The following is a 16,888-nucleotide window of genomic DNA, read 5'->3' as shown; positions in this document are numbered from 1 at the left end:
TCAACAACAAAACATGGACTACCACTTAAGTGCATAGTGCGGTCGCTGCTATGCTAGCCAACCTTGGTGACGATGATACTCACAACATTGCCCACCAGGACTTCATGAACACTCCCCATCAGGACTCCACCCAACCCCATTCATACAAAACCTCTCCACTGCATCAGGTACTCACCATCCTCTACAAGGTGTATCTCTGTTGTAGGCATCTCAACAGGGGCACAATCCAAGCAATAGCATGCACACATGTATACCTCTCTACTCTGCAGGAACCTCTACCTCACCAAATAACAGTGACCCTTACTTTGTCCGACTACCGGCATTGCTGCCAGGAGTTAGATGCTACACCGATGCTTCGACATCTCCTGATTTTCCTTCTAACACCTATAGAAATACAGGCATTGGTATCTTCATAATCATATAACTAGGTTCATCCGGTGCAAACCATCTACATTAAAGTGATTATGAAGACAACCACTTCAGTGCTGATGGTCGAAGCAGCGGCGCTAGCCCTCACGGCAACTATCACTAATTCTCTTGGTTTGCAGCAGGTTTCCTCTCTCTCAGATAACCAACAACTGGTGCACTTCCTTAATAGTCCTGATCAAGCTGATCCACCAGACTGGAGAATCAAATACTACACTTAAACCTTTACCAATTTCTCTACCACTTCAGAAAATAGGGTATTCAAGATTCAGAGAGATCAAAATTGTACGGCTGATGCTTTAGCCAGGCAAAGTTTGTTCCAAGTGCAATCCTCTTTTTCTACTGCTTTAATATGTACCTGCTCTATTGCAGCACATGTTGAGTGCTCTCTTCGAGAAGCACTTCTCCCTATTGCTTTGAACTCTGTATCACTTCTAACAGCTACTTGCTATTAATAATAAAGTTGTTTATTATAAAAAAAGGCCGAGAGGAAAACCAATATATTGTCATTGGGGTCCGTTGAGCTGGTTATTAGTTAGGGGCTAAAAATTTATTAGCTTAGAATTGACAGCTAGTTTAATAACTAGTTAAAAACTTTTATTAGTATCATATTTAGATGGACTAGATTCAGGCCATATTTAGATACACATGTATCATCTCATTTCACATGAGTTAAAGTGGATTGGAATAGAATAAGACTAACAATAGTACTATACAAATATATTCATATACAACTATGTTAGCTTAATTAATATGTGCATGAATTATAATTTATTAGAATGAATTCAATTCCAAGGATCTAAATGGGTTCCAAGAGTAATTTCTAAACAAGAATTACTCGATCACAAGAATGGATACTCTCTCCCGAAAAAAGATGGAAGACTATTAACCATGACTACAGCATGCAAAATGGCGCCTATCATTTCAGACAACTCAGGCTTCTTTGCACTCTGCTTGGCCTTTTGCATGATCAACTCATGAACGTCTGATTTCTCCAAGGAACTCTGTTTGCCCTTCTTACCTTTTGCATGATTAACTCACAAACGTCTGCAAGCACCTGGATATATGCGCACTGGGATTCAGGCTCTCAGGATGGAGACACCGTGTTCTGAATGCAAGGAGAAAGCACGACAGGTAACGAGGAAACATCTGTCATTACCATCAGGAAGGAAGAACCATACGCAAAATCGCAGTATGGAGCTGCTGTGCGCCATTGCTAGGCCGCCTCAAGAGATCTGGAGTATCAGGGAACGTATCAACTTCAGGATTGCCCTGGCCAGGTATATAGTATATTGTTCTGCTGAGACGTGAGCCAAACATATTGCACTGCCGCAATCCCAATAGCTTGAGCTTCCTTAGCGAAAATCAAAACCTGTACAACCGTCCATTCATACTAGAAGCAGAACATTTCTAAAACAAGCTCCTTTCGTGTAATTCTAGATTTGGTCAGGAGTCAGGACTGGCCAAGAGTTGCACAATTCATCGCCACAAAGACAACTGAACAGGTAAGAATGCCCCAGCCAGTTTCACAGCTTCCTCTCATGCCTATATTTCGTAACATTTTTGTTTTTTTTTTTGGCTGCCAATAGCACTTCCACTACGCTCCGTGAATGCAACAGTTTTCTGCTTTTCAGACCTGAGTCTAAGACCATGAATATTTCCTGAAGCAACGCCTCACAACCAAACAGTAGAGAAAAAACCATCTGAAATCGTCCTGTCCAAGGCATGAGCACCAGCAGCAATGACCTCACAGCCTCAGCTCAAAAAACCACCTCAGTTGTCTATGACATGAGCATGAGCAGGATGGACAGAAATTTAATTGTAACATGTCTGTAGCACTTCTGCATATACCAGGTCATATTGTTGCTAATACACGAGCCTGATTAGTGATGAATCCTCGCTGTTCTCCAATAAATTAGTGTTATCAGCAAGAATCATAACATATATGGCAGTCCTGGCAATGACCAGCTATTTGTTGACTGTGTTACACAACAAAAACCTGAATCTGTACACAGTTACAAGAGCAAGCTGTGCACCAACATTTCAACAGATTAAATAACATTGTTGGGCCCCTTCCATCCCCATTTTCTGCCTAACCTACAGACTAACGACATTTGCCAGAAAAGGCCAATGCACATTGGGTTACAGTATATACACACGTGCGCATTAGTTGAATACATGCAACAAGGTGTTGAAGCATTATACAGAAAAGCTGGACTTAGCAATGAGAAGGATTTCCTCTCCTCCAAATGAATAATCAAATGAGAGAGCATCATATGAATACTGACCCTAAATGCCAAGATTAGACAAAAAAAGATCTACTCTTTCACCTACACTGCCATAATTTTACAACAGCTGTGAAAAAAGATGACCAAGCCACATCTGATCAAGAAATGCTAGCCCCACGATAGCCCATACGCTCTCAAGCTTCCATTGAGGCTGCTGCTTATCAAGGAGCTTTCTTGCCTTTCCATCAGATCCACTGAGCTCACAACTCAGGTGGTCACAAATAGGCTCTCCAAGGGCCGGTTTGGCACCTATGGAAAAACAATTGCTCAGGGGCTTCACAAATTCCATAGCTGTGCCAGTGGCATTAAGCACTATGTGCATATGAAAAACCGCTTCAACCTTCAGGTGATGGGGGCCTGTGACCGTATGGCACATAATAAGAGGTCTCCTGGTCAATTGGTGTCCGGAGAAGAGGATTCCATCGATCAAAGATGATGCGGCCGCCTCGTCCAATCCTACCTCGACACCGAAATGGTGGTGATGCGGCACCATTCTCAATAGGAGGATCTGGTGGTGGCTTGATACCAGCTGCGACCAACTTCTCCGGATCAAGCGGTCTTGTGAATAAGAATACTGGTTCCTCAGGATCCTGTATTTGAAGAAGCTGGTAAATAAACTTGACAAGGGACTAAAGCAACTAGAGTACTTTCCGATCTACACCAAGTTCCATTCCAATTAAGAATTGCACACTAGACAATAGTGGTGCCCTAGCATTCAAATGCTCAATGTCCTAGAGGGCAACAAACAATTAATTTGCAAAAAGAAAAGTCTGGATGTCCACTAGAGAATCCTCCATTTTATACTTTATGTGTTTGCTCAAGTTCCATATCTTTCTGGAACAAAATAAAATTAGATTGTAAACAAATTCAAACAGAACTTGATACCTTTCTTAGTTATATGCTGGTTAAAATCATTGGGGTAGTGGGTTAGCATGAGAGACATGTTTAACACCAATTTTTTTTAATTATTATTATTATTTTTTGGGTAGTGACCGATATGAAAAGGATAAGAGGGGGGAGACTAAGGGACATCATACCCTTTTAAATACCCAGCCATTCTGCTGAGGCCTCCTTTTAAGTTCTCTTTCACGCTTTATGCGAAGTGGAGGGATCACAGATAGCTTGTTAGCAGGGAACCTAGGATGGAAAACAGCTGGACGTATGTATGGCTGTTCAGTTGTGGTGTCATCTGAATCCGCATAATCATCATCACTTGATTCAAATCTGCTAGAAGTTTGCTGGAAGCCAGACAAGGTAGTCCCATCCTCAACAAGCTGGGCCTCATTCTGAACCAGAAAAAAAAAGTAGTGAGGCAACAAGAATCTAATGTACCACTGTACCCAGAGTTAGAAAGCTAATAGACTAGGGCATAAAAAAGAAGTGGATTTAACTAGAATCTTAAATCTGGACAGATATCACTCATTGATAAATCCTTAATCATGAGTATTTAATGAATTTACCCAGACACTTCTGATCCCATGTGTAAAATTATAGAAGTGAAGCTAGCCTTTTATGTCCATTCATGGAACCAAGTACCAGCAGTCCTTAACATGACTGTAACTAGAGTGTTGATGATTTTCTAAGCTATGATATAGTGCGTATGTTGTTTTGGTTGTTGTGGAGGCTAACCAACCTTCCTGACACCTAAAGAATGAAATAACATAAAAATGGTCAATCTGCAATCTGGAGGCTATTAAGGTGCAGTTCTGTTATTATGAATGTCAGTATTGCCATGGAAACTGGGTGGGTAAGGCCCTGGCATAGCGAAGATAGCAGGTAGTTGTGGCATGTAGGTGGGTGAGATCATGGGATTGCAAATATAACAGGTGAATGCAACCAAATAATAAGTATCCAATGTGGCTAATTATGATGTCCCTATTTTATGTGCCACCCCATGTGATATGGTAGACCACGGCATACAGTAAAGCATCAAGTGATTTAACCTTCACATACAATCGATATATGTATCAGTACCAAAGAAGAAGAAGGATATCTGTAATTCACCAATCGGTTTTTGGTTAGCCCCACGGGGGGGGAGAGGGAGAGGGAGAGAGAGAGAGAGAGAGAGAGAGAGAGAGAGGTGCGTATACCTTATATTTCATCTGAACACGTTGCAGGTTAACTTGGCACTCCATGGCCTCCCGCTTTGTCTCTTCCCTCTGTAAACCATGTGTTAGTAACTATATCTACAGAAGTGTTGTTTACAAATTCTGAAGAAATACTACAAGGCTGTCCATGCATGAACTAACCTTAATCAAAGCATCCATTAGTGCTTTTGCTTGCTCCAAGTTGCGTCGCACCTGATATAAAATTTTTCAAGCTACCATCATAAGCAGTAAAAAGCACAAATCACATAGCACCATGCGAGATCTTGTAAGTTTCAACCTATATCAAGACATATGCAAAACAATGGTTTTACAGATTTTAAATATGTATGCATGCACTCCTTAACTTCGCAACTGCATCACATAAAATAAAGGTACCACAAAAACTAGTGCAGAAATACAAAGGGCATTCTCCATACAAAGGGATGTAATAATATAGACATCAGGTTCCATTTGTCAAAATATCCAACTTACATTCTCTGGAGTTAGAAAATAGGATTATTGTTTTCTTTATGTACTCCCTCTGTCCCAAAATATAAGGCATGCACAAACTAAAAAAAGTGAAACTTTGTTATATCTGACCAAAAAATAGTCTAATATGAAAAGTTTGTGCTGCAAAAGTGACTACATCGGATTTGTATTTAGAAATATTATCTAATGATGAAACTTTTGCTCTACAAATAATTTGGTATAGGAAAAATTAGTGGTCAAAGTGTTAATCTTGAAGTCAACGCCAAGTCAAATCATGCCTTATATTTTCATATGGAGGGAAAGGAATACCAATGCAACATTAATATGATTCACTGATGTAATAACCACAAGAAAACAATTGTTGCTTACCAGGCGGAGTTTTTCAAATGATTGGATATTGTTTTCCCTTCTTTGCATCTGGAAAAGGCAGCAAGAATTATGTAACTAAAGGGAAAAAGCATCACTTATGTTTGAAAGGAGGAAATGCATGATACCAGAAAGTAAAATTCAAAAAGGGGAGAATCGAGCTTCTCTATTAATAGCTGCAGCCATAAATTAAATCACTGGTCTCAAGCCACCTACCCTTCTTGTATGAAGACGATGGGCCTTTTCTCTTGGTCTGAAGACATTGTATGGATTTGTATCATTCACTGGTGGAGGCGGCTGCAAAACAACAGTCAATTAGTTGAAGTAATGCAGGCAAGCAACCAAAAACATACTATAACATCCTAACTTCATAAACCAAAACAAAGCACACGGATTTGTCATAAATTGTAACATTTGCTTATAGTTTGGCCATATTCATCAATTTTTATTTCCTTAAAGCACTCCATGAGTTTCATTAATTCCTTCAAGGAAAAGATGTGCTACAATTTACAGCTCATTTGGGATGTCAAAAAGAATAACCAAGTTGCGAACACCACTAATAAGGGCCAGACAGATCTACCTAAACTACAGGAGTCAGCACTTTGCAAGCCAAACATAAGCTGCCTTTTAGGACTCCCATTCAAGCAAAGAATTAATGGGCCAACATCTGCACTGCTATCATGCTGTTACAACATGTGATTTCAATTTCATTAAGAGAACTAGAAGTTTATCGCACAGATGTATCATGAACGCATATGCTCGTCACTTCAGTAAATGAAAAAAGATTAAAAGAGGGACCACTCATTGTAGGGTTTCAAACCAGTTTCTCGTGTAGTGCAACTCCACGTAACACTCCGATGGCCGTGCACACCAATGCAGCACGGATACGGATACGTGTATCGGTATCGGCCGGATACGGATACACGGATACGTCATTTTTCAAAAAAAACTCGATACGCGGATACATTTTATTATATTTTTTACAAAATAAATAATAATATACTTTAAAATTACTGGCAGCTCATCAGTGACTACTACAATTATTTCACAACTTCTAATAGCTACTTACTATAGTACTAGTATAATAACATACATAGCTCTCTTTGATGTCCACCACTTATCCCCACCGACACCAAAAGCAGAGTCACCCCTCCACCGCTCATTCCCCCAGTCGTTTTCCTTCTCACCATTCCAGTTTCCACACGGGAAGACAAAAAAAGCAAGGAACAAATGGGAGCTCACTATTGAGGAAGTACTAGTGACTAGATCAGGAGGGGAAGAAAGAAATCGAAAGGGGAAATCACCAGAAGTTGCTGCTGTATCACCATGGGGAATTGCAGGAGGTCGTCACGGCCTCTGGGGTGGGTGGGCAGCCAGGCCAGAGGCGTCGTCAGCGCTTGCGACTGCAGGCAGCCAGGCACGCACACGCACTGGCTCATGGGGCAGCGGGTAGCGTCGGCGCCTCGGCAGCACTCGCGTGTATGGGCGCGCAACGATGCGTCTAGGCCGGCGGCTGGCTGCGATGTGCGTCCAGGTGGAGGCGGAGGCTCGTCGCTAGTCGCCGGCGGCCAGCGAGCGGCAATGCGGCGTCACCGAGCGGGGAACGGGGATGCGGCACGAGGCACGGGCGTGCGACTGCGGGCGTCGGGGACAGAGGATAAGGCTGGGCTGGGCGTATCGGCAAGGCAGATACGTATCCAGGTCCGTATCCAATAGTTGCGAAAATAAGAAAAAATCGGATACTGCGAGGATACGTATCGGACGCGTATCCGTATCGGATACGTATCCGATACGCGATACGTGGTCTGAGCAACGTATCCATGTAACGTAGGTGCACTCTATACAATTTGACACAAGTATTGCCACAGCTGCTAACAAGAATTACAGAGTATAATTCTTTTTGACTGAAAATTACAGACTATAATTGCAATGTCACGTTCATGGGTTTTGACTTTTGAGACATCACTTAGGCGTCGAGGCGTACCCCAGGCGTCACAGGACACCACAAGGTTTTAGTTACGCCATATTGCCTGGGCATAACTGCAGCACCACAGGACACCACAACGCCGCAAAAACCATGGTCATATGGGACACTATATTTCACAAACAAATATCATGTTTCACAACTGGAATCTGGAATAATTGCACAGAACACTAGTTTACATCGGACTCAAGAAAAATCATTCATAAACAGAAGAGTGCTCAAACACAAAAGGAAATTCATGAAAAGTTGAGATAAGTTACTAAGATACTGAAGAAATATGCTAACCTGCAAACGCCGAAGAATAGGCTTTTGCCATCGCTCCCTCTGATAAATAAAAGATATAGGATAAAAGAGTTATAAGCCAAGTTTCTTATTTAAAGGCTAACCAAGATAAGAAGGGTTCAGACATGAAAAATATATAGCGAAAACAAGATATGAAAGCCAAAGACAGAAACTCATGCTACAAAAACTAAAATAGGAACATTGCTTGTACCAAGAAATCATTATGCTGCATCTCAAAAGTAGAAGATACCTTTGCTTTCCAGTAGTTATATACAGCTTGGAAAACAGCATATCGAACAGACAAGTACTGCAGAGCCTATAGAGAAAGCACTTGGTCAGTAACGGTTCAAATTGAAAGAGAACAACAGATTGATAAGGTAACCCTCCAAAAGAATCTAGAGACAAAAAAGAACTGAAGAATAATCATATCGCCTGCAGATTTATGACAAACTATTCTCATTTTAACTTAATATCCACAAACATTAGTAAGCAAATCCATGATGGCGTACGCACTAAAAACTAACAGTGTGTCGGCACGTAATTCTACACTGCAAAATTTCCTTGATAATCCATAATGGGTGCGCAAAGTTTAGATTATGTATGCCATATTAAACACCAATATTTTTCAACAAACAGTAGGATGCGAACATATTGCAAAGTCACTTCTGTTATAAATATCTTGTACTGCTGTCGTTAAAGAGTACAACACTGAAAAAACATGGGAGTTTTGAATTTGATGCATAAGTGCTTTCACACATATTGGACACCAGACATCAAACATCAGTACATTGTACATCATATCGAACAAAAACATTCATATCAGATGTATCTAAAAGACATTGAATACGCGAAATTCAATGGCCAGCTTTCTACCCATCTGAGCTTCAAGTGGATCTAAAGTATGAGTGATGCTGCTATATCAAGTACAGGATCCACTAATAAAATGAAATATAATCCGCAGGCTAACTACTTATCTCCTTAAGGTTTCCATTTAGCATGTGGTTTTACCTCCATAGCAGCATCTAGCTGCAAGAGGACTGGCACTGGTCCTATGAACGTTGGTGTTATGGCTCCTGCTCTTTCACGAGCTTTGTGGTCCAAAACTTCCAGCTTGAATAGGAGGACCTCCAACCTGTGATAGGACTTCAATTAAAATATAGAAAAAAATGGCACAAAGGACAAAAATAATTGACAAACTGTTCTTTTGCACAGAATTAATTGAATGAAGAAAAGGAAGTTGAAATATGAATCCCTCCCACCCACCCCCCTCAACCCAAAAAAAAGGGTCAGAAAAACCACCAATACACGCCATACCAATATTACGTAGTCACTAAGAATATTCTAAATGGTACAGCTGTACAAGTGTTAACTAAACTTCAGAATCAAAACAGACCTTTCTCCTTCCATTTCACAATATGCCTCTGTAACCACCATATCAAAAACCAAGGAAGCGATGACAAGTTGCAATCATTTAACGTCTTTTATCTTCTTAAGTAGGGCCAGAGAGTAGAAACATAGCAATATATACGCTCTAGCCGACCTTAATTTACAAATATTTAAAATAGCCTGAAAGCATATGATCCCTCCATTCCAAATTATAAGACGTTTTGGCTTTTTTAGATACATAGTTCTTGCTATGCACTTAGATATGCACTATGTCTAAATGCATAGTAAAAGCAATGTATCTAGAAAAGCCAATATGTCATATAATTTGGAATGGAGTAGTTCTAAAATCTCAAGTTCATTCTAATAATAATCTATGCACATGGTGCATACTCTAACCACAACTTAAATTCCAGCCTGTTTGGCTGGCCGTAAAACAAGGCCAAGTGGCTGATGCTGTTTTGTTGTGAGAGAAAAACACTGCTGGCTGGCTGTAAAGTTCTGGCTGATAAGTTCAAAACAATGCATTTCTAATTTATATATATTCTTAAGTTATCTAGATCAATAGTATTCTCTTACTTTTCAGGGTTTATATTCTTCCGCTCGTTATTGAATTCTTCAAGCCAGTCCTCATCTTCATTGTCTAGGTCATACTCAACAAATTCACCGATCTCAGCTCTGGCTGCAGATATTGATCACTCTTAGTAATAAACCTAATAAACATAACAGTGTAAGTTTAACAAGAAAAGAATGAATCCCAGGGAAGTAACAAGAAAGAAACCTCCTCTTCCACGTATATAAGATGTCGGTTGTGCAAAGGTACGAGTATAATCCCTTTCATATGTGTCCACAGCATCAAACTGCGGTGTAGGTATTTCTTGGGCATTTTTCTTACTGGGTGCTTGATTTCCCTGCAGAGTAGAGTGATATAATTCCTTTGTCCAGCATCCTTTGAAACATATAGTAGCAGTCCAATAGATGTACCAAGAACATATTGGTTTAGGTGATAGAATTAGAGAAGCCCACATCAGACTATGTTTTCTTGTAATAGTGGTCTGGAATAGCCCATACAATAATTTAAAGTTTTAAACTGATCAGATATATATACTCTCAGATAAACCTAGCAAAGCAATGATTTTGAATTCTTCCAGGGACAAGACATTTAAGAAAAAGGGTAAAATAGGAAAAATCACTATGGTTTCAATTAGGTGGAGATAAAAAAATTAATATTGTTGGAAATCTGCACCAACAAATTACTGTACAATATCTGAACTATTGTCCAAAAAATAACAAGCAGTGTGTATACAAATTCCAGACAAGAGAAACAGGCAATGAGTTCAAAATAGATTAATTGATAAAGGCTTGCCCTCTTATAAATGAGATGTACATAAATGAAAGTATTAACAACAACATCTTCATTAAGCGACTCTTCAGACCTAAAGGTGAGTGGTATTGATAGGTTCATAAAGAAATGTATATGAAAAGCTATTATAGGATACAGCATGTATCATCCCACCAGAAAAGCCTTATTTCTAGCTAGTTCTAATATTAGGCCATGTTTGATTCCCAAGAATTGTGAGGAATTAGAAAGTAATATAATAATGAAATGGGAAGCACTTTCTAGATATTGGTTTCAATTCATGGGATCCAAACAGGCCCTGTCCACGTAAATTTAGACACAATAGTAAACTTCATTTGACATGTCCAAACATTATTACAGCCTGCAGTCTAACCCAAGTCTCTTCATTTCACATTTTCACAATGGCCACCAAAACAACAACTGCAACAAACAGTACAGACATATGTCGCATGTATCAGAGAGCTTAGTTGGTCAAATGGGGATTCAAACACAGACCAAAGCTCAATTCATGTCACTTCAAAGTTCAACCTAGAAACAAACTCTATGATCCTATAAGGTCCAACATTTAACATTGCTGAAGCAGACTCAAGCAGCAGGACCAAAATACCTCGCCTTCTGTGGCGTTGTTCGCCCCAGACGCGGTGAGCTCAGCTCCTGAGTGCCGCAGCAGCACCCCAGCCCTCGCAGAGGAAAGCGGCGCGACCCCTGGCTCGTCATCCTCGAACTCCCGAACAGACTTGAGGATGGGGAGCTTCTTGTGGATGTCGAGCGGCCGCGGCCTGAACGAGAGCCTACTCATAGTTCCCACCACCCCCACCGCCGCTGCAACCTCATCTCATCTCCGCTCACCACCTCCTCGCCCAACCAACCGCTTGCACCGGCTCGCCCAAGGCAGTGAACGAACGAGCAGCTCGGGCCCGGGAGAAACCCTAGGTCCGCGAGGGCCGAGTGGCAGGGCCGGGCGCGCCGGGCCGCGGGAGCCGCGAGGGATGCCGCGGAGCGGTGGGTGACGCGGAGGGAAGGAGGCGGGGGAGCTAGGGTTAGGGTTTTGAGCGGGGAATCGGGCTCTTAGGGTTTGAAAGGAAATGGGAGCGAGGGAAGGAGGACGCGAGGAGGAAGAAAGAGGCAGGGCGTCGAGCCGAGGGGAGGGATTGGGAGCCAGGTTCGGGCTCGAGGGCGCGGCAGTTGAGTACGTGTACGTATCCGTATGGGCGTATACGGTGTACATACCTACTTGCATTTGTATTTGTATTTTTTTTTGAAACTATGTATTCGTATTACTTGTATTAGGTTTATATTTGGAAAAAAGTCTATATAACCACCTTAACTATATAGAGTGGACTACTTAATCTCTATAGAACTATAAAACTGAATTTTCTACCCTTGAACTTTCCAAAACTGGTTAAATAACCCCTTATGCAGTTTTGGAGGGTGGTTTTATTTTTTTTCTTTTTTATTTATTTTTGCTAAATATTCAAAAAAATCATAAAAAACACAGAAAAATTATAAAATAAAAATTCTAATTTTATTGCACTCGACATGCGTAGATTAACACTCGACATGAATATATAATATAGTATAATTTAGTATAAAGTTTTTACTATATCTTTAGATCTCGACATGCGTAAAAATTCTATATTATTGCACTCGACATGAATATATAATATAGTATGATTTAGTATAAAGTTTTTACTGTATCTTTAGATCTTTGCTTAGTTAATTGAAATAATTCATAGGTATAAAGCTACAATAAAAATTTTGTACTAAAACATACCATATTATATATTCAATGTGTAGATCTACTCATATAGAGTCTAACAAAATTAGATTTTTTATTTTTATAATTTTTCTATGATTTATTATGATTTTTCAAAGATTCAGCAAAAATAAATAAAAAATAAAAAGCCAAACCACCGTCACTGTAATAATACCACCATCCAAAACCGCTTGAGGAAGCTATTTGATAGGTTTTGGAAAGTTTAGAGAGTAGAAAATTTGGTTTTATAGTTCAGGGGTTAAGTAGTCGTACAGTTTAGAAGGTTACGTAGACTTTTTTGTTTATATTTAGAAGAAAATCTGAAAATAACTTGATCTGTAAATGTTGCAATATTTGACCAATTTGGTCATTTATATTTTTGCTGCATATAGTATGTTTTATTTAATTTCAAAGCATAATAGCCGAATAGCAAGCGGAGACAACACATAACAGTGGTCGGCAATAGGTGAGAGCACAAACTAGTTAGAGATATTAATAATTAAATTAAATGTACTATATACAAAGTTGTTGAATATTAGACGGACGTTGTATCCCTAATTTCTCCTGCACACGTCAATCTATATATGTCCAACGAGCATGTCGTGGGTCGTCGGGCCGCTACAGGCGGTCGTGCTTGGGTTTCGTGCCTCTACAGGCTTCGTGCCTAGCCTTCGGCCTAAGGCATAACCCACAGGGCAGTTTTGGTGCTGTGCCAACCCATCAAGCATGGTGTTTTTCTCGTGTCGTGTCCTCCCACGGCCCGTCAAACTGAAACCAGTTCATTTTCATTAATATTTTTACCAAATGCTGAAACACTACATCATTTTCACCGATTGTTTATCATCTACCCTACTAATTTACCAACTTTTTCTTCGCAAGATCCACACTAAAAAAATATCTCTCACTGTTATGTCCCTTATTCATCCACCCACAAAAGTGTACCTAAAAAAATAGCATCTTTAAAATAGATTATCCACATTGGTTCTCATCTTTTCTCTCTCCTTACTCACATCCAACGACGCAGAATGAGTGTATCAATCTCATCCTCCGCAAGGAGCGAACCATCCATGCGACTTCGTCCATACGCCTAAGCTCGGTTCGATTCCCACCTCCACATTATTTTTCTCTTTTCTGAAGAAACAAAAGCTCAACACACGATATGGGGTTAGGAGACGGCGGCAGCACCTCCATGCACAGGAGCATGACTAGGATTTGGGCGAAGGGCACGACAGCTGCACATCCTGGAGACCACTACGGGAACCAAAATGACGCAGATCGGCGCCTAGTTCTCGAAGGTGATATGTGGGGCTGCGCCGCCGACCCCAACCTCTTCCTCATACTCGCTGATCCCCCATCTCACACTTTGTCTCATCAGTTGGGCTCTGAGTCCACCGACCGCAACTGGGACTACTGTGAGGACATCGCCGTCGTGCTCACCCTCGGCCCGCGGATAGCTGCCGCATCCGCTGGCATCTCCAGCGTGCCTTCCCAGACCCTGCCTAGCGCCCTAGCGGCTGACAAGGCTAGCGACGATAAATTTCCCCCGCTGCGCCGCCACCACCAAGTAAGACCCCACCGATTAGTCGCAAGGCGTTACCGTTTTGGCCAGGAACTGATGCCTAGTGGGTTGACCGATGTGATTTTTTCAATCAGTGCAGAGCGCAATTGGTGGGATGGCTGCCCATGTGGAACTATGAGAAGAGCACCCTCGTTGTGAACGCCTTCAAGAACAAGGTGCCAGCGGAGGGGGCTGCGTCTAGAGGCAGCCCCATGTGCTCCAGCTGTGAGGACCTCTACATGGCGTTTGAGAGGATGTTCAACTACTTCATCACTCTTTGTCAAAAAAAACTACTTCATCACTGGTGAGTGGTGTTCGGTTCTATGCTTCTGATTGATGCATTTCCCTCTTCTAATTACACAAGTACTGCGATGTTCATTCAATAGTTTTTGCATTGTATATCTTTTTTCACAAGTATATTTTCTTAGCCTATGATTTTAAAGGTCAAAGTGGTCTATATAAATCATTGAGGAAAGACAGCCTAACTAATGGCTCAAAGGTGGATGTCCTCAAAGACTAGGATTATGTCCTTACATATGAGAATAAGGATGTAGATCTTTCAAAAGAGGGAGGTAAGGAAATGAGAGGTTCATGCTTTTATTTGGTAAGCTAAATCCTGTAATACGCAGGATTATGCTACCCTGCACTTCATAGGGTTAGTTGTGGGCATTAGCATAGAGGGCGCTTGAAATATAGATAGTAAGTGCTTCACCGAAAGTATATGGATTAATTGGTTGTGCTCTCTAGACAAGTTGATCACATGATTTGCCGTTTGTATATTATTTAATATAATATAACAGTTTATGTTACAAAGTTGTGCCTTTAACATCTATATATTATCTGTTACAAGATTACATCATTTATTTTTCCCCTGTGTTGCTTGGAGTGTTAGATTGAAGTATAAGACTGTATTGAGGAAATTGGTTACGATAATGACATCAAACTTAGGGATGATCTTATTGCAATGCCAATTAAAAGAGCTCCTAATCAAGTATGTTTGCAGCTCACTAAGGTAACATGTTTCCTTTTTAATAAAAAAATTATCACTAAAATTGTGTCTATCATGTAACCAATGACACATGCCTTCACATGGTTGTCTAGTTACTACTACACTTGCTTGGTCTGGTGTAGCATGAATAAAATTCAGAAAATTATGCACTTGGTCTACTGCAAGCTCTTTGATTCACCTTGGCAAACTAATATACACCCCATAGGTAAAGTGCAATGCATTTTCATCTTAACCATGCAACAATCTTTTTTCTGTCATCTTAACTATGCATGTTAATAACCAGGCTGCGGTGACACTCGGAGCGAAGGAGACGCAAGAATGAGTTGGACCAGCTTCGGTCGAAGATCTCGGCCTTAGGTTAGTGCTAATGGTTTGAATCCATGGGGCACTTGATTTAATTTATAGGTGATTTGGCTTGGGCTATCATGGCTAGGTTAATTTATACTGTTTCACTAGACTGATAGGTTAAGAAAATAAAGCTTTTTAGTTGATGTAGCATCAGACAAAAAAAGAAAAACATATTGCCTCATAAAAGGATACTTTTTTTGTTTGCCAAATTGAGTGATGTCGTTCATAAGGAAAAGAGCTTAGGTAATTGCTGCATCAAACACATAGTTAAGAGAGTGGAAGGTATAAGAAAATTACATTAAGCTGATAGAGGGTCTTGATTAAACATTCATAAACAAAAAACATTAGAGATTTTGTAATTAAGAATCTCAGTCAAAGCTAAAAAGCTTGAGACATTGCCTATATTTGTTAAGAAATGAGGCACTGATATATTTACAATATACAGTGTTTCATGATGATCATATTGCTAAATTAATAGCTTGTTGCTCATGTACTTTCATCACCAAAAATGTATGGAGTATAGTCAATAACATTGACAACTTTGCTGGCATGAATTGGTGCAGATTTATTGTCGACCAACTATTACCTTATGCAAACAAGTGAAAGGGAACCAGGCTGGAGCAAAAATACAGTGTATGGTTGCACAATTGTGACTTCGGATATAACAGGTGCACATTAGTTTGTTTTATTTCCACCCAGCAGCTGATCATTGTGGTATGTTCTTCACAACCTTGCTTGATTTCTAAAATACTAAATTTTGTTCTTATTGGTCTTGAGCAAATGATAAGAGTTGGGATGACAAATAATATAGCTCATATATTGGTCACTGACAGCAACCAGAAGAAATATTGCCATTGATGGATTAAGTTGCAGATGATATATCAGTCATCTCATGCTCTCTGGTTGCAGAGAAGATTTTTGTAGAAAGATGCTTCGCACACACCTTCCTCAACGTTTGCCACGATGATCATTGCCACCTAGACATGCTTATTTAGGCCTTTGTATGTAGGGTACATAAGATGATCCCAAAAATATACTTATTGTAGTTCTAACTCTTTTCAATGTGTGTTATGAAGTTATCAATATATTTCAAATGAGATCAATGTTTATATATCTAACTCTATGTATCATTATTGTTTTTAGTGAATCTTGGACATACCACATCTAGGCTTTTGTTACCCGATGCATATATTATCTTTTGAATGTTTGATCTATACTACCAAAAGTCTCCATTGCATTAGCATGGATAATATACTAGTTTTCACTAGTATAACAATTAATAACGCATATGTACAAGTCATAACTACATAATAGTTCATTTTTATCAGATCGCTATCGGGTCGACCGTTGTGCCCAGGCCTTGCCGCGTGCTTGGGTGGCGACCCAGGCACAACCTAGTCCCTCAGGTCGTGGTGGCCTGGGCCCGTGGCCACCAGGCCTAGGCATGCTTGGACCGAGCCATGGGCCGGGCCATCGGGCCGCGGGCTGCATAGCCATATATACGTTAATCTATAAAATAAAATTTTAAAATTGTAAAAGCCAACTCGAGTGT

At 40.4% G+C, this 16,888-nt stretch overlaps 1 protein-coding gene and 1 long non-coding RNA gene across 3 annotated transcripts; one reads left to right on the top strand and one right to left on the bottom strand.

Annotated features, from left to right (window-relative positions):
* LOC110432895 lies at positions 1,141-3,077 on the top strand. Of its 2 annotated transcripts, XR_002450178.1 has the most exons (3): positions 1,141-1,706; positions 1,867-1,931; positions 2,016-3,077. It is a non-coding gene; the product is annotated as an uncharacterized LOC110432895 (long non-coding RNA). The 2 variants fall into 2 exon arrangements; XR_002450177.1 differs by having other exon boundaries at positions 1,141-1,931.
* LOC8062061 lies at positions 2,569-11,826 on the bottom strand. Its single transcript, XM_021454017.1, has 13 exons — positions 11,273-11,826; positions 10,087-10,216; positions 9,885-9,987; positions 8,931-9,054; positions 8,173-8,238; positions 7,926-7,964; positions 5,873-5,953; positions 5,660-5,707; positions 4,964-5,014; positions 4,805-4,873; positions 3,752-4,000; positions 3,055-3,304; positions 2,569-2,963 (listed from the first exon to the last, which is right to left on the bottom strand). The coding sequence occupies exons 1-13, from the start codon at positions 11,462-11,464 to the stop codon at positions 2,773-2,775; spliced, it is 1,593 nt and encodes a 530-aa protein (XP_021309692.1). The 5' UTR covers positions 11,465-11,826; the 3' UTR covers positions 2,569-2,772.

This window comes from Sorghum bicolor, chromosome 2 (genome assembly GCF_000003195.3).
Source record: "Sorghum bicolor cultivar BTx623 chromosome 2, Sorghum_bicolor_NCBIv3, whole genome shotgun sequence".
Lineage (NCBI taxonomy): Eukaryota > Viridiplantae > Streptophyta > Magnoliopsida > Poales > Poaceae > Sorghum > Sorghum bicolor.
Note: the sequence above shows the minus strand (reverse complement) of the source record. Positions and strands in the feature narration are given on the sequence as shown.